This window comes from Elephantulus edwardii, unplaced genomic scaffold (genome assembly GCF_000299155.1).
Source record: "Elephantulus edwardii isolate Elephantulus edwardi_28Jun2011 unplaced genomic scaffold, EleEdw1.0 scaffold00057, whole genome shotgun sequence".
Lineage (NCBI taxonomy): Eukaryota > Metazoa > Chordata > Mammalia > Macroscelidea > Macroscelididae > Elephantulus > Elephantulus edwardii.
The window spans coordinates 8,256,133-8,283,814 of record NW_006399807.1 but is presented as its reverse complement, the minus strand read 5'-3'; the positions used below and the strand labels follow the sequence as shown (position 1 = coordinate 8,283,814).

At 41.0% G+C, this 27,682-nt stretch overlaps 1 protein-coding gene across 1 annotated transcript; it reads left to right on the top strand.

Annotated features, from left to right (window-relative positions):
* The first annotated feature begins 80 nt into the window (after positions 1-80).
* On the top strand, positions 81-22,900 carry TADA1 (transcriptional adaptor 1). Its single transcript, XM_006887386.1, has 8 exons — positions 81-327; positions 10,680-10,771; positions 11,031-11,096; positions 15,137-15,234; positions 17,224-17,433; positions 19,261-19,412; positions 22,016-22,178; positions 22,748-22,900. Exons 1-8 carry the CDS (start codon positions 254-256, stop codon positions 22,898-22,900), a joined length of 1,008 nt encoding a protein of 335 aa, XP_006887448.1. The 5' UTR covers positions 81-253.
* Positions 22,901-27,682: the final 4,782 nt, after the last annotated feature.

Genomic DNA, 27,682 nt, shown 5'->3' with positions numbered 1-27,682 from the left:
GCGCGAGAAATCCAGGTGAAGCGGATCACGTGACCCAAGGCGCGGGAGGAAGAGGGTAGAAAAAACGCGGCGTTTGGCCCGGCGCCTTCCTTCTAGAAAGGCGGGCGGAGCCTAAAACCAAACATTTTCGGAGAATTTCGGGGCGGGGCAGACGGGAGCGGATTTAGCTTTCAGATCTCAGAGTAGAGTTGGCTTTTTGGTTGTTGGACCCAGTGGTCGGGCGGTCTGCGGTCGGGCTGAGAGGCGTGGAGCAATGGCGACCTTTGTGAGTGAGCTGGAAGCGGCCAAGAAGAACTTGAGCGAGGCCTTGGGGGACAACGTGAAACAGTAAGAGCTGCCTGAGAGCGGCCTCCGGGTCTCCGACTGGGCCAATTTCTGGCTTCGGGCGGCCAACCTTGTCTAAGACTCCACTAGCGCGCGGAGGCCTGTGCAGCCTTGCGTTTCGGCCGGCAGGGTCGTGGGTTTTTCTCAAGCTGGGGTCGGGAAGGTGACCTGGGCCACCCAGTTAGAGGGCAAGGTCTGTCTAGTACCATTTCTGAAGCCAGCCTGTGTCGTCGCCCGGACTTGTCCTGGTTGGAGCAGGAGAAGCACACAGGCTTGATAAGTGGGTGTGGGCCTGGTACCTGGGTGCGGGACGCGCGAGGGCGGCGGGCACCCCAGTGCCTGGGCACCACTCTGCCCAGACCAGAATGGGACTGCGCAGGGTGGCAGGTCTCCGGAGGGCTTCCTGGAAACGGGGTGAGCCAGGCTTTGAAGAGACTGGAGTTACTCTTGACCTGGGCAAGGGCAGGGTGCGTTGTTGTTGTTGTTATTGTTATGTGCCCTCGAGTCACCAGCCACACAGCGATCCTGTATACAACAGCTCTGAAGCCTGCCCTGTGCAGAGCCAGCCTCAACTGACTCCAGCACACCAACTCCCAATGCCCAAATTACTGTATCCATCTCACCCGAGAGGTTTTCCTCTCCTGCACTGTGTCTCTATACCCTTCTGAGCATGATGTCCTTCCCAAGGAACCATGCGCCCAAAGTATCTGAGATGGAGGTTCAAAATTCTAGCTTCCAAGGAGAAACTTGGTTTCACCTTCTCCAAGAGAGACCTATTTGTTTTCTTGGTGGTCCATGGTATTGTCAAGACTCTTCTCCAGCACAACTCAAAGGCATCAGTTCTTTTTCTGTTATCCTTATTCATTGGCCAGTTATCTGATGCATAGCAAGTAAGTAATCGTGAAGACTATGGCCTGGATCAGGTGCACCTTCATTTCTAGACTGACATTGTTTCTTCTCAGTACTCTGGAGAGGTTCCTGGCAGATTTTCTCAGTGCAGTTTGTCTTTTGATTGCCTGACAGCTGGTGCCAAGAGTTCTGATTGTGGAGCTAAGCAAGCTAATTGTTAACAACTCAATCTCTTCTCTGTCTGTCTGGACAGAGTGTGGAAATTGTTAAACAGTATCGCTGATATCACACCTAAGCAAAATCCTGCTGAAAATTATCCAAAAAACGACTGGAACGGTACATTGACAGAGAACTGCCAGAAGTACAACCTGGGTTCTGAAGAGTTCATGGCATTAGAGACATTCTCGCCAATGTCAGGTGGATTTTGGCGTAAAGCAGAAAGTACTAGAGGAATGTCTTATCTGTATTCCATTGACTATGCAAAGGCATTTGATTGTGTGGATCACAACAAATTGTGTGTAGCCTTGAGGAAACTGGGAATCCCAGAACACTTGATTGTGCTCATGTCAAACCTATAATTGGACCAGGAAGGAGTCCTCAGAACAGATCGAGGAAACACTGAGTGGTTCAAAATTGGGAAAGGCATGCGTGAAGGATGCATCCTGTTACCATATCTTTTCAGTCTATATTTGGAACAGATATTTGAGAGTCTGGGCTTTATGAGGAGGAATGTGGCATCAGGATTGGAGGAAGACTCAACAACCAGTGTTATGCAGATGACACAGCTTTGCTTGCTGCAGGGTGCATAGTGAATATATTAGTTGAGCTAAAGCTTTATTTGCTAAGTTAACTGAGGCACCCTGAACCAAGCCATTGTATTGCCAGTTCCTTCATATGCATGGAAAAGCTGCACAGTGAGTAAGGAGGTTGAAGAATTGATACCTTAAGGGAGCTCTGGTGGCCTAGTGGCAAGAAGCTGCACTGCAATCCCAGAGGTGTTGTTTTTGTTGTTAGGTGCCGTCGAGTCGTTTCGGACTCATAGCGACCCTATGCACAACAGCCCTAAACTCTGCTCTATCCTGCGCCAACCGCACTGCCTCTGACACACCCATCCCGATTACCCCAGTCACTGAATCGATCCATCTCATAGAGGGTCTTCCCCTCCTGCGCCGTCCCTCCACCCTCCCAAGCATGATGTCCCTCTCCAAGGACCCGTCCCTCTTGGCAACATGTCCCAGAGGTATACAGTTCAAATCCACCAGATTCTCTGCTGGAAAAGGAGGGGCAATCTCCTCCTGTACCAGTCAGATCCGATACATGCACAAAGTAATAAAATTTAAAAAAAGAATTGATGCCTTTCAGTTATGGAGGTAGCGAAGACTATTGATACCATAGATTAGAAGAAACAACCTTGAAGATGTACAACCAAAATTCTCCTTAGAAGCTAAGATGGAGAAACTTAGTTCATATGGAAGGGTCCAAATTCACTACAGCGTACTGAAGCATCACTAGCCGAGTGTTTATATCCTTTTATAAATATTCTTTATACAAAATGAGTGTTGATGAAAGCAGTCAGGGGCTCAGTTGTCATCAGGACTGAACAAAGATAAGGGTATTTATCCATTCTACATTGGCCAGTTGGGCTTGGAGCCATTTTACATTATTATTTCAGTAAGAGTAAACATTAATCATATTTACTATTTTCAGGAACACAGGGACCTATTTGGGTAGGGTAAGAAGGTCAGCAAAATGAAATTGTTTCGGTTTCTACCTTACACGTACTATAAGGAGAGTTCCTGAAGAAGGACATGCTAGTAAAATAGGTCAGTGGAGAAAGACCCTTAACAACATAGTGGATACAAAAATGAGCTCAAACATTGCAACAGTTGTGAGGATGGTGCAGTACCAGGGCAGTGTTTAGTCCTAATGTACACAGAGGGTCAGTACGTCTTAAAACAACACTCTCAGCAAGAAAACAGAAAGATGGGGTAAAATAATAACTAAGCTTCCAACCTGTTAGGACTGCTTCAAATATGGCGGACAAGGCAGAAAGCACAGCTGACTCAGATGTTTAAAGTTTGCATTATCTGGAATGCTCACTGGAAAAGGGAAAATTATGGTTTAAAGCCCTGGAATGGGAGACTTGGGAGAGGCATAGTGAACCCTTTCAGGAACCTGCTGTTTGAGGTTGGGGTTTGTTAGAACCGGAGAGCAGCATACATCCAAAGTGATGTGGTTGGACCCTGTCATTTTCTGCTTAACTATTGAAGAGATTAAGTTGCTATACAGTGAGCACAGCTGCCCTTGTTGTCTAAAAGGAAGATTAATTTTCTAGCAGAGCTTTGAGTCCTTATTTTTCTGTCTGACTTACCCATGACTTAATCCTTCTGTAATTTGTGGGACGTATTACCCACATACCTTTTTCACTTCTGGGGTTTAGTGGTAAGCTGCTATCTTGCTGTTAGTGTCTGCCCCCTTCTGCTGGGGTTCTGTATAACTGCATGAATCTGAAGAAATAGGCCTCATCCCACCAACCCCAGTACTAGAGACCACTTGAGACTTAGACACTCCACTAATTGTATGAAATTCCACATTAAGGGTTTGAATCTGTTTCAGCCTTGCTTTGTCAGTCATGATAGAACCTATTCAAAACCCCGTAGTGGTGAAAACTATTTGTGGAACACTCCTTGGAAAGGGACATCATGATTGGAAAGGTGGAGAGTCAGAGAAAGAGGAAGATCCATGATGAAGTAGATTGACACAGTAACTGCAGTAATGGGCCCAAGTATGTCAGAGGTGATAAGGATGGCACAGGATAGGGAAAGGTTCAAATCTTATTGTTCATAAGGTCATTGTGAGTCCTACTCAGCTGGACGGCACGTAATAACATATGCATTACAGACACCTCATAACATACATGGACAAGATTTGACATACAATGATTGTGACACGTTTTCTGATTCCTGCCTCTGATGCCTCGCTGGGCTTCACGGGATATGAAAACTACAGAAAACTTGGATTTCCATTCATTGTTGCACATTTTCCTCCCCACCCCCTATCCTAGTTTGCTTTTCTCTTTAAAAAATTCATTCACTGTTGCATAGTTCCCCCCCACCTCCACCCCAGTCCATTTTGCTCTGCTCCTTTTATTTTGGGCTGTTGTTATGGAGATAACGCCTAATCATATATTCCTTTTAAACACTTCTTTCCCTCATCTGTTCCAGTATTGTATTCATTATTTACCCCTGTTTTTCTTAGGTTACCCCTAACCCCCAATGTCAGTCCTGTTTTATAATAGTGGCATTATGCAGTATTTGTCCTTTTGTGACTGAGATATTTCACTTAGTATAATGTCCTCCAGGATCACCCATTTTGTTTAGTATATTTTATGAGTTCGTTGTTTTGCAGGCTGTGTAGTATTCCATTGAATGAATATACCACAAGTTCTCAACCCATTCATTGGTTGATGGGCATTTGGGTTGTTTCCATCTCTTTGCTGTTGTGAACAGTGCAGCAGTAAACATGGGTGTGCACATATCTGTTTGAATGGCAGTTCTGATTTCTTTAGGCTGTATTCATTCCCGGTACTGCCAATTGCTGGATCAAACGGTATTTCTATTTCCAGCTTTTTGAGAAAGCGCCATACTGCCTTCCAGAGTGGTTGTACCATTTTACACTCCCACTAGGAGTGAATAAGTGTTCCAATTTCTCCACAACCTCGCCAGCATTTGTTTGCTGAGAAAGCAGCTTTTAAAAACGTAATGTTGTAATCCTGCATTTTCACTTTCAGATGTTCATTTTCAAATGAGATTGGTGGAGGAATAAGGTGTTTGGGATATATTTTATTTTCTCCAACACTTTCTTCTTTTCGTAATTTTCCATTGGTTTATATTCTTTATTACTACTAGAATGAAATTACTTAGTTGGGATGTCATGTGTAATATTTGGAGTTTTACTTTGGGAAATTTTGGGATGGCAGTGTTGATGTTATGCTTTGAGAAAATATGCAACATCACCCCCTAGGATACTTATGTCCTAAATGGAAAAAATAAACATAAATACAATGCTTATAGATTATTAAATCAAATTTCTATGAAGTACATTTAGAGTGTTCTTTACATGCAAAGAGGTTGAGGCTTCGTCTTGCGTACAAAAACTCGATGCCGTCCAGTCAGCATGGACTCATGGCTGACCCTCCAGCAGATTTCCAGAGGCTATAAATGACACAGGAGGGTCCTGAATATATTGCCTGTTATCTCCAGTAAAATAACTGGTAGATTCAAACTCCCTGCCTTTGGGTTGGTAGTGCAACTCTTTAACTCCCCCACTCTCCAATTTATTTTCTAGTAAACTATATAACTGTGAGTAAAATCTCTGAGTCTTACAACAAACATTGGACCCAATGCTAGGAAAAAATAGGTACAGGAGCATGTAGGATGGCATGTTTGACTTGTAGTTATATTTATGATACCATGGATATTATTGATGGAGACAGTTCCCCTTTATGAAGCAGGTAGAAATAGGACTCGGCCTTCCCCATGCTGCATTTGCTTCTTTCACAATGACACAGAACTTTGAAGTGTTTTCTCTGCTGTTCCTGTCTCTGTTTGTTGATGGAATGAGATGGAGTAATACTCTATTTCATTTTAGTCCTTAATTGTTCTTATTCTTAGAAAAAGCATGGAAGTACCCACTTTTGTTAATGTTATCATTGTTTACTAAGTATTTGAATATCATGTAAAAAGTAGTGTTTAACTTTGTAGCTAAATATGTTTTGCTTTTGAGTGAAAATGTTGTCTGAAAGATGGAATTATAGATTTTCTTCCTAAAAATTAAATATACATGAAACCAAGTCTTGCATATAATTAACATGCACACATTTTTTATTTGTGCTGAGGAGTTGATGTCAACACATAGCAACACTGTGTATCAAAAAAATGAAACACTGCATTATCCTCACAGACCAGTCTCTAGATTTCTAAGCCTGTCATTGCAGCCATTGTGTCTGTTTTCCTTGAGGGCCATGTTTTGGGTTTTTTTGTACCCCTTCTGATGTTTACAAAGGATTTTCTCTGGCAACCCACAGGCAGGCAGTTCAAATGCATAGGCTGCTTGGAGGGAGAAAGATGAGCATATCCCTCCTGTGTGATTTATAGCTCTGAAAACCTGCTGGAGGCTTAGCTATGTGACTTATCACTGCATAACAGATACTAAGGATGACTTCTTCTGCAGACACTGGACATGTTTTCTCCTGATAACATGTCCATAAAGTACGTGGGACAGAGATTTGCTTCATATGAGCATTTTGGCTGTAGGTCTTCCAAGAAAGAATTGTTGGACTTTTCTGACAGCCTTTGGCATATTCAGTTACATGCGTATATCCATACAGGGACTAGTCATTGACTATTGAGAGTCAGTGACTGAAGCCAATCCATGTACAGGAGAAACCCTGCTGTGGCTACCTGATGGCTTGATGTGTGTCAGTAGAATTGTACTCTCTAGGGGTTTCAGTGGCTGATTTGCCAGAAGTTTATAGCAGACCTTTTTTTCTGAAGTACTTCTGGATTAACCTGAACCTCTAAGTGTTTGGTTAGAAGCTGTCTCATTAACCATTTGCTTCCAAGAGATGCTGTGGATCTAGGACACTGATAAGTAGTTAACAGATTGTAATTGTTGTTGTGAGCCATCGAGTTGGAATCAACCCATAGCTGACCTTCTGTAGGTTTCTCCCGCAGAGCAGCTGGTGGACTCAAACCATGTGCCTTAGCACAATTGAGCACAGCTTGTTGCCACAAGGCCCGCTGAATGACTATTCTGTTTCGTTGTGAAAATTATGTGGTAGGAGAATTGTGGACTCTGGCCTCTACTAACTTCTCAAGGGAGAATAATTCCCATCAACAGTACAGAGACAGTTTCTGTGAGGTCAGACATGCCCTCTCATCTTCCTCACTTAATGCTTCTTACCCTCTTTTATTAATCTTGACACCAAACATCCCTTCCAAGTCACACTCTACTTCTCTACTTAGTTCATGATTTTAGTGTAGTGGCCACACAGAACTCCCAGAAAATACTAATCATTAAGGAACTTATTAAGGAAATAACTGACTCCAATTCAGATTCAGGAACACCCAGCCTACAGTTTTTCCAAAAGATGAGTTCTTCTCAGGTAGCTCTCTTTGACCTTTAGTCTTTGCAGAATTGGCCTCTGCCCTGTTAAAAAGTGTTAAAAAGCGTTAAAAAGCTTTTCTGTTATGTGACAATGCATAACTGAACCTCCAGTGAGTTTTCAAAGGCAGTAAATGACACAGGAGGAGATTGTCCTTTTTCTCACACAAAGCAGCTGGTGGATTTGAACTGCATCCCGTTGGATTGGCAGGGCAGCTCTTTACTAGTAGTTTCACCCCTACCAGTAAGTGTAGACCCCAAGGAACCTGACTCTGGCTCTGTGGTTTGACAGACCCAGCTCACCAAGCAGGGACTTCACCAGCCAAGCACTCAACTTTTTTGCTTTGTGGTCCTGAGTCTATAGCTCTGTCTTGCACCACTGCCTGTGTCTCTGCCATTTCTGGTGACATTCCCACTTCTCTGTGTCTGGTTAAAAGAAATCATAGGTCCAGAGGATGTGCTGTGCTCTCTTGCTACTTTCTTCTTGATGGTAACAAGGTCCCTATTTTCTCATTCTTGAGTTTGTGTAATTTAACCCAGGCCAGGTGGCAAACTGACAGATGCCTACATTAGCATTCTTCTACATGCTTGTTTGCATGTTCCACTCACCAATACCATTTACCTTATTTACATGGTCTTTTTTACTATTACTTGAAATCTATCAGAGAACTGGACAGTGACTAAGGATGATAGAAGAAGAATCGATGCTTTTGAGTTGTGATGCTGGAAAAGAATATTGAACATACTGTGGACTGCCAAGAAAACAAGTTTAGCCTAGAGAGGATAAAACCAAGTTGTTCCCTGAAGGCAAGGATCTTTAAGCTTCATCTCACATACTTTGGGCAGGTTGCCAGGAGGAGCCAGTCCTTAGAGAAGGACACCATGTTTAAAAGGATGAAGGGTTAGAGCAGGAGAGGAAGACCCCAGATGAAATGGATTGACACAGTAATTGGGGTAATGGAGGAGGGTGTGTTGGAGACAGTTAGACTGGCTCAAAATCGGGTAGGGTTCATAACTGTTGTGCATAGGGTTGCTATGAGTCACAGGCAACTCAAATATATAATAGTATATATAATCTAACAATAATATAACATTATTAGCAAGGCACGTGGTCCCATTGCTGTTGTTGTGTAGTGTAGAGTTGGAACCACTCATCATTCACCCTCCAGCAGGTTTTCAGAGTCAGTAGATCACATAGCAGGAGATTGTCCATCCTTTTCCCACAGAGCAGCTGGTGGATTCAAACCACATACCTCAGGGTTGACAGGTCAATTTATGGCCCATAAACAAACCATAAGCAGACACCTCATACTTGTATAGTTCTTCCTAGTCAAGTAGTGAAAGTAATATAATGGCTTAGAAGAGCCACATCAAATAAGCCACCACACTGGATCCATAAGCAGAGAGCAGCTTAATCACTAAATAATAAAGGAGAGTTATAGATGGTAAAGCTCATGTCACTTCTTTTTCTAATGCTAAGGTTTAAAATGTATCTTTTTAAAGTAAATTCTCCTTCTACCAGCTGACAGCAATTTTTATCAGTAGTTGATTTAACTTTACAAACTTTCTGATGTGCAGCAATATTTTCTTTGTGTGAAACACTTAGAAATCTCTTCTTTAGAATCCATTAACAATAAAATTAGTGTTCTTTTAAAGGAAAAGACATCACCTCAAATCAGTATTGATTACCACAGGCACATTCACATTTTAAAACATGAATCTTAAATGTGGGAATCTGGAGGGTAGGTTTACAAAGGGGAGCATAAGGAAGGGAAAGCACAATTGTGGGTTTTGATCCTGAAATCTGATTGTGTGGCTGCTTGTCAGTCCTCTTAGGGAGGGCTTTTCTTCCTGTTTCTTCTCTTACATTCTAATATCCTGAGTTGACATGTTTCAGTAAACACACTTAGCCCTGGATGTGTTCACATCCATAGATGTTCATATCCCCCCAAAAAAGGGATCCAACAGAATGTGCAAATTATCAAACAGTATCAGTACCATATGCAAGTAAAATCTTGCTCAAGATTCTTTAAAAATGACTGAAGAGTATATTGATAGGAAATTCAGCCTGGGATTAGAAGGGGCCATGGCACAAGGAATATTGCTGATTTCAGATAGATCATGGCTGAAAGCAGATGATACCAGAAAGATGTTTATGGGTCTTTTTTGAGTATGCAAATTTATGTGACTGCTTCAAAACAAGTTATGGGTAACATTGAGAAGAATGGGAATCCCAGAACACTTACTCTGTGTTCATGGAAAACCTTCATACAACAAGAAGCAGTAGACCAAACAGAACAAAGCAACCCCACATGGTTTAAAATTAGAAAAGGTGTCAGTCAATGTTGGTTCCTTTCTCCATACCTTTTCAATCTTAATACTGAGAAAAACATTCAAGAAGCCTGACTATATGAAGAGAAATGTAACATGAAGATTGGAGGAAGATTCATCAGCCACCCGTCATACAGATAACACAACCTTGGCTGCAGAAAGTAAAGAGGACTTGTTTACTTTCAATTGCAGAACAATTTACAATTTACAAACAATTGCAGAACAATTGTTCTGCAACAATTGTTGCAGAAGGATGTTCCTTTAAAAACTAAAGTGTACTTAATGGAAGCCATGGTCTTTTCAATGACTCTAAAAGTTGGACAATGAATAAGGAGGACTGAAGAATCTGTGCCTTTGAATTGTGGTATTCAGAACTAAATATCCCATGGTTTGCCAAAAGAAAAAAAAGTCTGTATTGGTGGAAGTATAGCTAGGATTCACCTAAAAGGCAGTGCAGGTGAAACTTTGTCTCATGTACTTTGGACATGTTATCAAGAGGGGCCAGTCCTTAACAAATGACATCATGCTTGGAAAGGTGAAGGGTCATAAGAAGACCTTTGACAGGATGGATTGACAGAGTGACTGGAAAAATGGGCTGGTATCCAAGATGGTGAGGATGATGCAGGGTGAGGACTGGGTTCCCATCTGTTCATAGGGTTTCTCTGAGTTGTAGACCACTCGCTGCACTCAACAGCAACAAGATTTAAAGTAAGAATCTTTGCGTGCTGCAGCTGGTTAACACACACAGGGTGAGAGCCTTGAGTTCACCCAGTAACATTTCAGAGAAGAGGATTGGAGATCTATTTCCAAGAAATCAGCCGCTGAGAATCTTGTGGAACGTAATTCTTTAGCACAGAGGGGTCACCGTGATTCAGAATCCATTAGACAGCTAAAAGGTAAAAATGTATAATTTAGGGAATGTAAAATTCCTTTCTTAAAAGTTTGAACAAGTTAAATAAACTTGGGAAAGAAGTAAAAACATCTCGTTCTTACGGTTTCTGCCTTTGCAGATACTGGGCTAACTTGAAGTTGTGGTTCAAGCAGAAGATCAGCAAAGAAGAATTTGACCTTGAAGCTCATAGACTTCTCACACAAGATAATGGTAAGATGAGTACCCGGTTGGTTACCTTAGTACTTGGAAGTTTTCCCAAATTTACAAGAATTTAGTAAAATTCACTTGTAAAATACTGAAGTTCTGGCTTTGGGTGGTAAATGAAATCATATTAATAATGAGAATAATTTAAGGGTAAAGAATGGTAGGACGAGGGAGAGGGGCATCTATACCCTTACAAGCTAGACTAGTGGTTTCCTTGCATTGCAGATGTTTTATGTTTGATGTGTCATAATCTTCCCTTTTTCAGTCCATTCCCACAATGATTTCCTCCTGGCTATTCTTACGCGTTGCCAGATTTTGGTTTCTTCACCAGGTAAGGCTGTGGGCATATTTCCAGTGGATGTCAGTTGGCCAAGTCATGAAGAATTAGGCATTAAGTTTCCTTTGTCAGATAGATCTCTGCTTGCCAATGAAATGGTTTTTGAACTGGTTAGAATAAAAATGTTAGTATGGGAAGATAACATCCCTTAGAGAATTTTTAAAAGCAAGTGATTTGTTATACTTACTTTCAGTCTTCATTCCCAGGTCAGTTGGATTTTAATTACTTTAAGAAATGAGAAAAATGAGAGATCAGGACAGAAAGTTGAAGGAAAAAGAAGAGGGGGAATTGGTGTTAAGAGAAAGTTCAGGAGATAGCCAGCATGTGCTACCAGAACTTTCACTTGATTTCTTAAGAAAGATATTAGCACCTGCAGAATTAGAGTTTCATGCTATTGATGGCCAGGTATACAACACACTGTTTATCATATTACTTGTAAAAAAGAAAGGCTAGAAGATAGCATCATTGGAAGGTAGATGACAGCTCACTCTGTCATTTGAACCCAAATATTGAAACATTGGCCCTTTACCTTTGTGTAGTTTGGGGCTTAAGTTAAACTGGCTTATTTTGTGTTGTAGTTAAGTGCCATCGAGTCATGGGCGACCCATAGTGACCCTATGAACTAAAGTCCCCGACATTTGGGTGCGTGACTTTCATCCTTTCTCCAGGTACATAGGGTTTCCGGAGGCAAGCTATTAAGGAAGTGGATACCATTCCTCCTTCCAGCCTTGTTTTAACCAGGGAGCTCCACCAAACACTGTCCACTGTGGGTAACCGTTACCGCATTTGACACATCAGTGTCACAGTGTTTAGCTTCACAGCAACCACAAGTTACCTCTGTACAGCAAATGGACACACCAGGGCTATACGACCTAGAAGGCTGTTTGAACAAAAACAATGAAAAACAGGCATTAGGGCCGCGGATTAGAATCACCCACCTTTGGCTTGGTAGCATCACTTTTGGTCCACTAGGCCAACTGGTCTCTCTCTGTATTGTTAAGTGCCATTGAGTCGTAGGTGACTCATAGCAACCCTGTGAATGAAAGTCCTCGGCACTTGCGTGCGTGACTTTCATCCTTTCTCCAGGTTCATAGGGTTTCTGGAGGCAAGCTATTTATGGAAGTGGATGCCACTCCTGCTTCCAAGCTTATCCACCATGGCATACTTTAGACAATAAATAATATTAAATACTTACCTTTATAAGATTAATTCTGGATTCTTTTTAAGGACTTAGATTCATAGATCTGTCCTGCTATAGCAAAAGGGGACTGGTTTTGTTTTGTTTTAAAAACTATGGTTGACTCTTAAGCTCATTTATTGAAAGCCCCTGGTTTACTTGGAAAATGGCTGAGAATTTGTATTATAATCCTTCTCTCTAACCTCTACTCCATCTTAAAGAATTGCTCGTAATACATCATTCTTCCATCCTCAAAGATGAGTCCTTGTAAAAAGGATTTGTTTATAGATGTAGGTGCTGAAGAGTAGAGGCTGCTTCTTGGAAGCTTTGGTAGCCTAGTGGGTAAGTGCAAACTCAAAGGCATGCAGTTGAAATCCACCATCTGCTCCATGAGAGGAAGATGGGCAGTCTCCTGCCACTGCCTCTGAAAACCCACTTTAGGGTCAGCTATTGGTCTGTTCCTACTCGATGGTACATAACAATAAACATGTCTAGAGTTAGATCATAAGGAGGATCCACTGTAGGATATGACATTTAATAGGATCAGAAAAGCCAGCATTTTGAGAATTTGGACTTTTTTAGGTGTCTGTATTTTAATGTGCCACAAACCTGAAGGATTAGTAATCAAAAGAAGAATCCCAGTTGAAAGAACTAGGTTCACATTTGTGTTTTATCTACTAGCTTAGATAATACAATTCACTAATTGGTGGTAGAGGGACAAGAGTCTTTCTTAGCTTTTATATACATAAAATAAGAAAACTAATACCTGTTCTGTATAGTTATAAAAGTAGAAATGAAAAAACATATAAAAAAATTGAAAGTAAGAAATGATGAACACATGTTAATGTTAAGTTACTGAGTCTTATTAAGTAGAGGACTTTGTTATTTTTGAATGTGTTTCTGGTTATTTAAAACTATGTGAAGAAACATCCCACTAGGAATTTGAGAGGTTATTTTGTCCATTAGCAACTAAAATATATCTCCTCAAGATGAAATTAGTGTTTCCTAGCAACAAAGAGATAACTTTCTACTACAAGTGAAATATATATGTCTTTGTGATTATAATATAATTATGGGTAGATTATTTTCTATTTTTCTGAGCTACACTGGAAAGACAATTTTAGTAATAAAATTTACTAAAATTTACTGCAATATGCTAAACATTTTACATGCATTATTGTTAATTCTCCCAGCAATGTTGCAGAATGCTTTTATGTATAAAAAATAAATAAGGAAACAAAATAAAACTTGCCTGATGCTGGGGCTAGCTAAGTGGGAGTACCTGGTTAGTCCTTATTGGCCTCAGTGCTTCACCCAAGTAACGCTGGCTGGCTCCGTCGCTGTGATTTTGAAGGTCTGGTTTTATGTCACCCTCAGCTGTTTCTCTTCGTAACTTAATTTTCAATTCCATTTATCAGCCTAGATTTCTCTGGGACATCATCCAAGATTGACTGATGACATTGTCAAGTGAGATCTGGTGTGTTAAAGACATCTCAAGTGCTAGAGACTTTGCAATACTTCTTTTAATTGAGGAACTTAGAATATATATGTTTCCCAGATAAGGACTTCAAAACCAGTTGAGCCTGTTTCAATCATGGCTAAGGAAGAGAAACCCTAATTGACCTGAATTTTTAATGTAGATGAACTGGAATGCTAACAGAATTTTTATTGCTCTCCACAGCTTTTCTGTTAGTACATTCTTTGATTCAACTCCCCACCCCCCACCCCAAACCATCTTGTTTTATCCACAGATCTTTCTGAGGACACCAGCTAGAAGTCTTTCCAAGTTCTCTTTGGTTCTGAGAATGCTCCTTTTTTCCAAGGACTTCTGTATTCTGTTTGTTTATCTTGGTCTTTTCTTATCCTCAAATTTATGATGATTCACATTAAGAATGAAGCATAAAAAACCTGCTTGGAGGCTTTTGCTTTAGGGTAAGCTGAGAGCTAAACTGCTGTTATGTGCCTTTGATTAAAGTGGCTCAGAGGATCGGGTGGACAGCAGATCACAGAACTTTATCCTGCACCATCCTCACTCTCTCAGTCAAGCACATCGTTTTAGTCACTATATCAATCCATTTTGTTGCAGGTCATTTCCTCTTCCTCTGACCCTTCACATGGTGTATTTTCCCCAAGGACTGGCCCCTCTTGACAATGACCTGAAAATGTGGGATGCCCATCTCATGTATTAAAGACCCATCCTTGCCTCTAAGGGTTTTTTCCCTAGTTTCATTTCCTCTAAGACAGACTTGTTTGTTCTCTTGGCATTCCTTGGGATTTGGTAGTCTTCTGCAATACAACAATTCAGAGTCATTAGTTCTCCTTTCATCTTGTGCATATGAAGCAATTGCACATTGCTTGGATTTTCTTGGATCCTTTCTTGGATCAGGCACATTTTTAAACTGACATCCCTTCTCTTTAGGACTTTGACAGCAGTTTTTCCCAGTGCAGTTTGTGTTTTTACTTGTCTGCCACTTGTGTGGTATTGAATATGGAGTTAAGTAAGAGGAAATTCTTGACAATTTCAGTTTTTTCTCTAGTTTATGATGTTGCTTCTTGGTCTGTGAAGATTTTTGTTTACTTGATATTGAGGTATAACCCATATTGAAGACTGTAGTTGGGTGAGTGCTTCAAATCCTCTTCTCTATTCACAAGCAAGATTGTGTTAGGCACCTAATGCAGGAATCCAAACACCTGGTAAGTATAATACTTGTCTTCCTAAAAAAAATACTTTGGTTACAGCTGGGGAACACATGTGATTTGAGAGAATTTGTAATTTTTTTTTTTTAAGTAGAAAAGTAGGGGATTTTAGTTTAAGCATTATTAATTAATTGATCACTGTTAAATTTCTGTTTCATAGAGGGTGCTGGATCTTTACCCTGGCCAGGGAGTTCTGCAGCCAAACCTGGAAAACCCAAGGGGAAGAAAAAGCTTTCTTCAGTTCGACAGAAATTTGATGTAGGTTATTTGCTGTTAGATCTCAGTAATGAATAACGTGTAGTATGTCTTAAGTTTAGCTTTGAAAGGAATCTTAAAAATAGTGTTGGGCAAAGTATGATTTTAAGAGAAGTGACATTAATATAATTGAAATAGATAAAGTGTCAAAGATTTTGAGTCCCAGCTATGTGCATTTTTATAATTTTAGTTTGTTACTTCTTCAGTACTAACATGTTTTCGTTAATATCCATTGATTTCCCAATGATTCAAAAGCCATGCTGTTGTTGTTCTCTTAAACAGTCTCAGATTAAATAACTGTGCTCTGTGGGTCTGGGAGGCCTGGAGGCTGCCAGTAGGACCCTCACAGCCTTTCAATGGGCCTGGGCTGTCGGGACAGCAGGGATGGCACAAAAACATTTAGCTAGAACGTGTGTGTGTGTGTGTGTGTGTGTACACCGTCAAATTGGATCTGACTGGTACAGGAGGAGATTGCCCTTCCTTCTCTAGCAGAGTGTCTAGCAGATTCGAACCTCATACCTCTGGGATTGCAGTGCAGCTTTTTGCCACTAGGCCACCAGAACTCCCTTAGCTAGAACATTTTAAAACATTTTAGAATGACTTGCTTTTTAAATATGTATTGTCTGACATGCTTTGGGCATGTTGCAAGGAGGGACCAGTCCTTGGAAAGGGACATCGTGCTTGATACGGTGGAAGGATAGCACAAGAGAGGAAGACTCTGAATGAGATGGATTGATTCAGTGAGTAGGGTGATGAGCGTAGGTGTGTCAGAGACAGTAAAGTTGGCTCAGGATAGAGCAGGGTTCAGAGATTGTTGTACATAGGGTTGCTATGAGTCACAAGAAACTCAGAAGCACCTAACAACAACAGTAGAAGGAAAAGCATCCCTTGTATAGATTTCACTGATATTGTTTGCTTGTACTTTATCTTCTAAGCCGCAGTAATAATAATGCTGGAATGAATCATTGTTCCAAAGATACATTGGCTTCAAAGGGTATTTTCAATATCAGATACAAGTTCATTCCTGGAAAATGGAAAAACAATACTTTTCTTTTGTTTTTAAAATTTTATCTTATATTGGTTTGCTTACAAAGTTTGTGTATATTGTGTTTCACACGATCCTTCATTCTACAATTGTGGTTTGGTTTTGGTTTTTTTTTTTGGTTTGGTTTTTTTAACAGTACATTGAATAGAACCAGTAAGTTTGCTGTAACATCTTTGTTAGGGAAGTATCTTCTGTTGCTGATGAGGATTCTAGAACCTCCCAAAGTGAGGTCCAGGGTTTATAAATGACAAAATAATTAAGGGGAGAAAATAAATTAATCTTAGATAAATTCTGTGTTGAGAATTTAAAATAGGAAAAACCAGTAACTGAGATGTTATACTACCCAACATTATCGTGGAATATTTGTTGTATGGGTTAGTTGGGCATTTTAGTGCTTAATTAAAGCATTAACTATACATTTATATTTTCAGATCTTAAGATCTTATCCTCCTCTATAATATTTTAGCAAATATTCTTAATCACTAAGATATTGAATAAACCACTGTGCACATTACCATTCCTTCCCCTTGATTCAAGCCATCATTGTTAATATAATGGATATTTATGATTGTTTTTTCCACAATTTCTTTTTCTTTTGCCATGAATTTGTGGGATTTTTAATGCTATATATATATATATATATACACACACACACACACATATAAGTATTAGGAGGGAGCTCTGGTGGCCTAATGGCAAGAAACTACCCTGAAATTTCAAAGGCATGCTGTTTGAGGCCACCAGCTGCTCTGCAGGAGAAGGATGGTCAGTCTCGTCCCATGCGATTAACTGCCTCTAAAAACCAGCCAGAGGGTCAGCTATGAGTTGGTTCTGACTGGATGGTACACAACAACAACTATATATATATATATATTTGTATTAGTACTGAACTATATAATGATTAATTTTGAAACTTTGTGTCTGTGTCTATTTATTTTAACTTGTAGCATAGGTTTCAGCCACAGAATCCCCTTTCTGGAGCCCAGCAATTTGTAGCAAAAGATCCCCAAGATGATGATGACCTAAAACTCTGTTCCCACACAATGATGCTGCCCACTCGGGGTCAGCTGGAAGGGAGGATGATAGTAACTGCTTACGAGCACGGGCTGGACAATGTCACCGAGGAGGCCGTCTCAGCCGTTGTCTACGCTGTGGAGGTTAGTTTGCTGCTGTCAAAAATAAGTTTATAAATTGCTGTTCAGAGGTGATGACTGGAAAAAATGTGATTCAAGAGAATTTGTAAATTTATTTTTTAGACAAAACAGTAGAGGATTTAATTTAAGCATTGTTATTTAATTAATGGCTGTTAATTTTAGCCAAGAAAAGAACCGAAGTATTACTGTTTGAAATTGCCAATATTGGTGTTATTTTCAGAGGAAGAAGCACATAGTCCAAAGACTTGCCTTCAGTGAACAGACTAAACTCTTCGGGTAGGCTTGTTACAGCATAACACTTCTGTGTGATTTTATGTTTAATTTGTCAGCAGATGAATAATTTTTTTAAGGGTAAAAATGAGATTGAGAATAGTTAATTTGGTGTGTATAGTATTGGAAGAGCATCACATTTAGTATTTGAGTAGTAATATTCTTATCTCTGCACATTATTCATTTTCTTCATATATTTGACAAAATATACATTGGGACATATAATATGTACCTTGGATACTTCTTCCCAATTCCCTGTGCCTCAGTTTCTTTGTACCTCAACAATAATAGCTTGTCTCAGAATGGTAAACATTAAATGACTTATGTATATGATAACACATCTTATGTTGAACCGTGCTATCTGTGTCAACAAAAAACAACTCACTCTTGGTATAATTGAAACCCCCTTCTTGGTCCTGCCTGCCTTGTAATGGTGGTAGTCTTGGACAAATCCTGCCTCTCCATTTCCATACAGTCACCTCTCTATTTCCTTCTTTTTTTTTTTTTAATTTGGGCTGTTTATTTTCTTAGGTACTTGTCTCTTACAAAGATAATGAAAAATTAAATACTTTTTTCTTATTTCATCATATATATAGTTTTTGGAAAAATTAGAGTGATTCTAGGGAATATCTGTACACTGTTGTCATTCCAGGGGTTTTAGTAGTTTGGGTATTCTGAGTCAATAAATACCAGACCTGGGAACTTTTTGTTCTGTTTGAAACCAAATTTGAAGGTTGTTTGTCGTGTGTGTGTGTATGTGTGTATGTGTGTGTATATGTGTGTGTGTGTGTGTAATTTTATTTCTACCCTATTTAAAAGGAGCTCTGGTGGCAAAAAGCTGTGCTGCAGTCCCCACAGCACAATTTGAGGCCACCAGCTGCTCCACGGGAGGATGGGCAGTCTCCTCCTGGGCAAATAACAGCCTCTGAAAACCTGCTGGAGGGTCAGCTATGGGTTGGTTCCTATCTAAACCCATCTGAAAATCCTTTTTGAGAGGAGCAAATTTAGAATGTAACATCACTTGTAATAAGTTTCATTAGAGCAGGTCCATCTTACCTAGAACTAAATAAAAACAAGCCTGTCTCCCTGTCCCCGCACCTCTGGTGTGGCCCTGAGACTCCATGATAAGCATTGATCTGGTTCTAGCGTGTGCTAGCCTGTCCCATAATACCTCCATCCACCAAGTGCCAGTTAACTTTTTAATGTCCCTACACCCGTTTTTGTACACACACTTCTGTGAGTAGCATTGATTGTGTTCTTTGACATGTGTGGCCACTTTCACCCTCCTTTGCAGATTGTGCCTTCCTCCTTAATACAGCTCATTGCCCCAAGGTTTCTGTCCAGTCCTTCAAGCTGCTGTTATCACAGCGATCTTGTACAGATAGTTCCTAAAAGAGCAATATACTTGCTGCAGACCTTTTTAATTTTTTACTAGTTAAACTTTTGTTTGGTCTAAGAAGACTTGGGGGTATTTTTGGTTTAAGTTGATTACTCTGTAATTTCAGAGTTGACGTACTTTTAAGTAGAAGTCCTTGCTAATTTTCTTCCTTGTTTTTACAGAATCATCTTAAAGATATTCTAACATCAGTTGTGTCAAGAAGGAAAGCTTACCGTTTACGGGATGGCCATTTTAAATATGCCTTTGGTAGTAATGTGACTCCACAGCCCTATCTCAAGAACAGTGTCATAGCTTACAACAATTTAATAGAAAGGTAATTGAAGTTTATAATCTTACTTCCATCATTTGCCAAATTAATTAAACCAACTTAGGTGGTAGACAACTGTTATATAATAAGTGTTTCTCTGAGTGCTTTGACAGCAGTATAGCTTAATTGTCTTATGTTCTATCCTTGCATGATATCTTGGAGAATTGTTTGGGTGTTTTTCATATCAGGAGTGAGGTCCATAGTTTGGCTGCTCCCTGTGGGTTGGCATAGAGTACCGCCCCTGAGCAGTGCATGCTGCTGGCTCCTTGAGACAGCACCTGTCAGGAGCTACTCTGCATGAAGCAAGGCCTGTGGGTGCTGGGTCAGGTCAGGTCTCTTGATGGTGGGTGTTTCTCTAGGTCCTTCTGACTTTGGCAGATCAGGATAGTAGCCTGTTCTGGATATCGTCAGCTTTTGGCATCCTGATGTGTTGATCTGGTCTCTTAGCTCTGTGGTCTTTGCTAGATTCCTGTTCCTCATCCTCCCGAAACCTCCCATTCCCTCCCTGGGCCCGCAGTTCACTCCCCTGATTTATGAGACAAAGTAGATTACTTTCATGTTGGTGTTGTCTGTTCTGACCCCTCCAGAAAAAAATTTAGCCTGAATGTTGAGCCTTTGGGAAGCAGGTGGGGCAAACCATCAGTACACTTTTCCTCACGATGAATGAAGCTTGTGTCTCTGGGTAGTTAAGGACAAAACATGTAAAGAGAAAAGTTGAGAGGGAAAGTATGATTGGGAAGTTTGGCAGGAGTAACAGTGGCGAAGAAATAACAGGAAGAGAACGACAGGCGCTGTGACAGAAAAGGAAATGGGGGAAGTGGGGAGCTGAGAAGAGGATCAGACCGAGCGGAGGGTTGACATCACACAGTGGGGGTGTGCCAGTGCCTGAAGCAGGACTTAAGATCTGTTCAAAATGGTTCATTACTATTGCAAACAAGGACTGCATATATGTTGCATAGCAACCAGATCTGCTGCTGGTGGTATTTTGACTCAAGTAAGAAAACAGACAGTTGTGCCCTGCCTGCACAGGCATGGCATACAACCACACTGCCCTTAGTGGGTCTTGTTCTTCAGAGCCCTGGCAATAATCCAGTCTCGCAAGTCAGTCTTCCTGAAATTTTTTGGGGAGGAACGAGAAGTGCCCCTTTTGAGAGAAGGTTTATTAGCAGGACTGTGGGGAGCAACACGAGCTGAGTGGTAATGTCGACGCCCATCACTGAGCCAAGCACAACTGTTTGCTTCCCCTAGTGAGTCAGAGTACCATAAGCAGCAGGTCTGCCTGCTGGCCATCACCAGTGTGGACCAGTGTGGACCAGTGTGAAGCCCTGCTCTGGAGGAAGACCTTCCGAGAGTCACGAGGCTTGTTCTGAAGGGCACTATCTTAAATTGGGTGAACCATTTAGATTATCATATATGAACATTTATGTAATCAGTCTCATTCAGGTGTGGGTTATCAATTGGGGATTATTTATTTTGTAAATTAATCTTCCTTAGGGGGAAAAAAACCAAATGAAAGTGACTCTATAACGTGTGACTATTGGGAGCAGTGTCTGTGGCCATAATGGGCTCCCAGTCCTCTCCTTCCTATTGGGTGGCCCCTGTTAGGGCTTTTCTAATAGGACTGCTTTTGTTTGTTGCTGAAAACTCATATTACTGTTCCATTCTTGCTTTCCTTCAAATTGCTTCTTTACTTACTTTTGTTTTATCTCCTTTTTTATATTCTTCAAATTAGATGTGTTGTCTCTTATTTTTTAGTGTTAAAAGACTCCTGACTTCTTACCTTGTATTGTATTCAAGTTCTCTTTTAGGAAGATTGATAGGATCTGGACTCATTTTCTTTATTCTCCCTTTTTGCCTGTTGCTTCTTTTGTTCTATATTTTGTTTTGTTGCTCTTTATTTCTGATCCTTCTGTCTTATGTACCATTTACGTTCTCCAGTGAGTTGTTTTCTATTTCATATTTCCTAATTCACGTCTATAAGGGTAGAAAATGAGTCTTATTTAATAGCCTGGTCCCTCGTGGTCCAGTAGTTAAAACGTTCAGTGGCTAACCAAAAAGTTAACTATTTAAAATCATCAGCCATTCTGTGAGAGAAAGCCAGGGTGCTCAGCTTCTGTAAAGATAATAACCTTGGAAATCCTGGAGACTACTTCTGCTCTGTTGCATGGGCTCATAAGGAGTCATAATCAACTCAAGGGTATTGGGTTCGGTCTTTGATTATCCTGAGATTAGTAAATAGCATCCTGGAGGAGGGAGGATAAATGCAGTTAAGACTGTATTTTATTTCCAGTCTCCAGATGAGCTGTCTTTAAAAACTAAAACAACTGGTTAAAGAAAACAACTAGCTCCCAGCTAGTTAGGGAGCTCTGGTGATAAGAAGCTGCACTATAATCCCAAAGGCACACAGTTTGAGTCCACCAGCTTTCCATAGGAGAAGGATGGGCAGTGTTCTGTGCTATTTACTGCCTTTGAAAATCTGATGGAGGTCAGCTTTGGGTCAGTTCTGACTCCACGGTATTTAACAACTTAAATAATAGTGAAATTTTTAATTCATTTTATGGCTTTTGTTCATTGGCTCCATCTTAGTTGCCCGGAATGTTCTTTTTCAGCCCTCCAGCCTTTTCTGTTCCCTGTGCTGGTCAGAACCCAGCTTCTCACCCTCCTCCTGATGATGCCGAGCAGCAGGCTGCACTCCTCCTGTCCTGCTCTGGGGACACACTGCCTGCATCTTTGCCTCCGGTGAACATGTACGACCTTTTTGAAGCCTTACAGGTAATTCTGGGCTATAGCTAGCCTATACAGTGAATTGTAACTTAAAAGGTTAATGGTTTGGTTTGAGTCCTCTAGTCACTCAGGAAAAAGAGTGGCAGTTCCTTTGAGTAAAGATACACAGCCTTAGAAATGGGATGAAAGGTCACCAGGAATCAGAACTGACTTTTGGGCAGTGTGTTTGGATTTTGGTTTCTGACTCCTTAACATCTACCTAGATCTATGCATGGGTTACAGCACTAATCAGGACTGCAGAGATGTGCACTACCTTTACTACTACTTGGATTTTTTTCTTTTCTTTAGTTTTTGTTGTTACTAAGGCCATTCTTATTAACCTTGTTATTCATATTTTCAGCCCAGCAGGCCTTTCTAGTGCACTCTGGACAACCTGTCTACTCTCCCCACCTCTATAGCCATTTCAGAGCCTGATGTCCTATTTTTCTTTATCTGATTTGAAGTTTTATTAGATTCTGACTTTTAGATGATGTTGTCTGTTGTAGTCATGCTTCATTGTACATGTTGAAAAGTACTACTAATGTCTAATTGGAGACATGTTAACTTCTAAATCACAGGTACACAGGGAAGTCATCCCCACACACACCGTGTATGCCCTCAACATTGAAAGGATCATCACAAAACTTTGGCATCCAAATCATGAGGAGCTGCAGCAAGACAAAGTTCACCGCCAGCGCCTGGCAGCCAAGGAGGGGCTTTTGCTCTGCTGAGTTGGCACTTGGGGGTGTGGGACCCTCAACAAATTGCTTGTTTATTTAGAATTGAATGTTGGGTCCACATTTCAAAACTGAAATGTATAATGTATATATAACCTTTCCTATGGAAATGGGACATGGAGTACTTTTTGTGTTGCTACTGTGAAGCCATTAACATAAACTTGATTTTTATTATGACCCATCTCTCTGTAGGTGTGTGTTGCACTTCAGAATGACAGCAGAGAACTGACAGTTCTGGAGATGGTTGGGCATCTGGAGCTTAGTATACAATGCTATGAGGGTTTAGGTAGATGACATCCTGAAAAAAGTATGTTTTTATTACATGGTCCTCTTTAGTCAGGACATACTATACTCAATATCTGGCAAGTCAAATTTCTGCCTGCTAAAGAACTGTGCTTTGGGATTTTTTTTTCTAAAATAACCTATATAGTGTTAAAAGCAAAGTCATTGCAGTAAATTAGTATAGTCCTTATCACCATAATCTTTGTAACTTGCACCAAATGAGTTGATGGGACTATGCAAATAAGGTGTGTGACTTACAAAAGGAATTTGAGAGCTTGTCAATAATATAAAGTGTTTGGTTTATAAAATAAAGTTTGTTGTTTTTGTTGGTATGTGCCATTGAATCGCTTGCAACTCATAATGCCCCATTGTACAACAGCTCTGAACCGTGCTCGATCTTGTGCCAACCTTATTGTCTCTGACACACCTATCTCCATTACCCTAGTCACTGAATCAGTTCATCTCATTAAAGATCTTCCTCTCTTGCACTGTCCCTCCACCTTCCCAAGTATGCACCCTAATGAAGGGATTGGTCAGCTTTGCCATCCCAGAGGCAGGAAAGGAGATCTTGTGACCACGAAGAAAGAAGAGCCAGGAGTGGAGCATGTCCTTTGAACCCAGGATCCCTGCACTGAGAACCTCCTTGACAAGAAGAAAGAGTTGCAGCAATGGAGATGGTGAGAGATAGGCAAGAACCAGCAGCAGAACCCCAAGACAGGCAAGAGATGGCTACGTGAGCTTCTCCCCCACAGAGGGAGAAGGTTGAGCGTTTTCAGGCAGGAGGCTTGCTAACAGAATGGCGTCTCCTAGGCACTTGTTGGTGGAGCTAAAGAACTTTATAACACTTGCTGGATTAAGACAGAGGTGGAAGCTGGCCCGACCAGAGGACTGTGCGGTTTTCTCATCCTGAATCATAACTTATTTCCCTAATCCCAAAATTTCTGAATTCTTCCTAACCATTATAACAAATTATTAAGGCAGAGTGCCTTGGAAGGAATGACTGGTGTCAGCATTGGTAAAAAGATTGGAAGATGGAGACATGTCTGACTTAAAAGTTTTGTAGCTTCTAATCAGGAGCACTTGGCTTGTGGAAGGCTGAAGTATGTAGCAGAGCCCTAACTCTCTAGTTTGCCACATAAGCTTAGGAACCATTTGAATTCTTCCCACCCATCAACCAACTGGCTTTGTTTTCAACAAAAGTATTATTTTAATCACTTTAAAGCACTATGCTAATAGGGGCTTGCAAGAAGAACCAAGAAATTTGCCAAGGTACATGATTCCCATGCACCCTAGTGACAACCAGAACCAGTCCTTTTAATTTGAAGTGGTGTGTGTAAAAGTGTTTGTAGAATACATGTGAATTTGAGTGTCTTATTCTTCTAGATCATCCTAATGGGAAGTGAACACTGTTTTGAATATACTGTCCCTATACTGAAGTAGCTTAGGTGGGAAACCTGAGCTCCACCTAAAGCCTTTCCAACCTGGAAATTTGCATTTGAAAATATATGCAGACTCACCCTACCGAGAGAGAACAGGATATTTGCATTTGAAGGAAAGACATGTAGTAAAAGGATGACTTTGGCTTTTTGAATTAAAAGCAAATGGTTTGCCACTGGATGCATCCAGGTAGGAAAGTTCATGCCCATCAGAAAGACCCTTTCCTGGACTGGAAGTTAAAGGGAACTGGCAAATAGGCTGGTTTTCTTATTTGTGACCATCTGGGTTCAGTCAAGAGGAAATTGTTAAAGTGAGGCAATGAAGAGATGATGTTCTCTTGGCACCCACTGACCTAGCCCACAAACGCCAGGGATGAAAAGAAGGGGTTGGTTTGTGGGGAGTGCAGAGAGGTGTGGAGATTTCGAAGTCTGGCTAGAATCCCTTTGATCTAACAGAACCTAAAAATAAACTGACCAGCACCAGATTGAAGAGAAAGGTGTCCAGCTACCGTAGATTGCTGTACTTTGACGGCTTACTTCAGAATGGAATTTGGATGCAGATTCTCAAATTTTCAACTGGAACTAAGTACTGGTTTGATATGGAAGGGCCATGAAACACTGGTGATCTAAGATGAGGGGACTACCCGTGAAGCTGCTGGCTTACAAGCTTGAGTGAGTGTGCTTAGTGTCAAAATGAGGGGGGCAAGGAGAACCCCCACTGAGTACTTGCCTTCTTTTCCTAATGGATCTGGGGAAGCAAGGGTGGAAGATGCTGATAGTATGTGGTTCAGCTGTGAGTGATGATTGTTAAGAGGGTAAATTATCATTGTAAAGCTGTATTTGTTAAGGAAACCTAACTGAAAGAGTAGAGCAAGAGGGAGGCACTGCTGAGCAGAAGCACAGAGGCCAAACCCAATGTCCCATAAAGATTTAGCTGTATTGCTATCTCCTGAGGGTCAGAGCAAGCTAAAGTTTAAAGGGTAAAGAGAGAACTTTGGGAGAATCTGACCGGGTCATATGGATACATGCAGGTGCAGCAGAACTGAATGGTGTCAGAGTAACTTCACCCAAAGGTCCTTTTGCCCTCCTTAGGGACTTATCATACTTGTCCATAAGGTGGGCAAACCAATAGGCAGTGGCATGATGAATGGAGAGGAGATTGAAACTGTCAACAGCTTCCTCTTTCTTGGATCCACAATTAACACCATTGATATGAGCAGTTAGGACATGAGACACATTGCACTTGGAAAATCTGCCATTAGGGAGGGGCCTTTACAAATTATTGAGGAGTAATGTCAGTTTGAGGAGTAGGTGTGTCTGATTCAGGCCATAGTCTTTCTGATTGCTAGCTATGCATACGAGACCTGGACAATGAATAAGGATGATAGAAAAAGAACTGATGCCTTTGAGCTGTGGTAAGAGCACTGAACATTCCATGGAAGGCCAAGAGAATGAAACGATTTGTCTTGGAGAGGGAGCAGCTGGCGTGGTCTTCAGAAGTGAGAATGCTGAGCCTTTGCCTCATATACGTTGGACATGTTGCTAGGAGGTGCTATTCCTTGGAGAGAGACATGATGTTGGGAAGGGTGGAGGGTTGGTGAAGGAGGGGAAGATCCTCCACTAGGTGGACTGGCGTGGTGACTGCTTCAGTGTATCAGGAAGTGGGAGGATGGTGCAGGAAAGGACTGGGTTCAGATCTTTTGTTCATAGGGTAGCTATGAGTTGTACTTGACTCAATGGCACCTAACAACAACAGGGACTAATTGCTAATGACTTTTTTTGGACTGCTGAAATGATTGTGAGGAGGAAGTTAATAATTCAAGTATAGAAGAATTAGGGGGTGTTCTTTGGTGCAGTGAATTACTTACTATGGCCCTTTTCCCTAGAGTCTTTGTACTGCTCACCATATGACTGGATGTTCTTGAGACTGTAGAGTCAACCATTGCAAAAATGACTCTCCAGAGGGTTTTCAGAGACATTAAATCGCACAGTAGGGATTGTCATCTTTCATGGAGCAGCCAGTGGATTTGAACTGCTTGCTTTCAGGTTGGCAGTGTAGTTTCTAAGCTTCTAATGACTGGATGATGTTGTTGAGTTGGAACCCACTCTTAGCTGACCCACCAGCAGATTTTTAGAGACAGTAAATTGAATGAAGACCATGACTTGGATCAGCCACACCTTAGTCTTTAGACTTACATCATTGCTCTTTAACACTCTGGGGAGGTCTCTGACAGTATACTTTCCCAGTGCAATTAGTCTTTTGATTTCCTGACTGCTGGTGCCAAGAGTGTTGATTGTGAAATTGTTAACCACCTCAATTTCTTCTCCATCTGTCTTGGTGTGGCCACTTGGCCAAGGGGTAAGTATCTTTGTCTTGATGTTGAGCTTTAATCTTTATTGCAGACTGCCTTCTACAGCAAATGTTTCAGGTTCTCTCCACTATTCAGCAAGCAAGGTTATGTCATCTGCATAAGGTTGTTGACGAGTCTTCCTCCAATCTTGATGCCATATTCCTCCTCATAAAGACCAGCCTCTCAGATGATCTGTCCCACATATAGATTGAAAAGCTATGGAGATAGGATGCATCTCTGATGCACTTCTTTCTTGATTTTGAACCATGCAGTGTTTCCTTCCTCTGTTCAGACATCTGCTTCCTGGTCCAGGTAAAGGTTTTGAATGAACACAACTAAGTGTTCTGGGGTTCCGATCCTTCTCAAGGTTAGCTACAATTTGTTGAGATCCACAGTTAAATGCCTTTGCATGGTCAATGAAACACAGATTCCTCTGGTACTCTTTGCTTTCTGCCCAGATCCATCTGACATTGACGATAATGTCTCTAGTCCTACAGCCTCTTCAAAACCCAGCTTGTATTTCTGATAGTTGATGTACTGTTCCAGTTGTTTTTGGATAACCTTCAGCAGGATTTTGTTTGCATGTGATATTACATTGTCCATTAATTTCCACATTATTGTGTCACTTTTTTTTAAATGAGAATAAATACGGATCTCTTCCAGTCAGTTGGCCACATAGTTGTCCTCCAGATATCTTGGCACAACAT

Coding starts and splice junctions, on each gene's coding strand:
- TADA1 (XM_006887386.1), top strand. CDS start 254: ATGGCGACCTTTGTGAGTGAGCTGGAAGCGGCCAAGAAGAACTTGAGC. Junction 15,235..17,223: donor CAGTTCGACAGAAATTTGAT/GTAGGTTATTTG, acceptor TTTAACTTGTAG/CATAGGTTTCAGCCACAGAA. Junction 19,413..22,015: donor TACAACAATTTAATAGAAAG/GTAATTGAAGTT, acceptor GTTCTTTTTCAG/CCCTCCAGCCTTTTCTGTTC.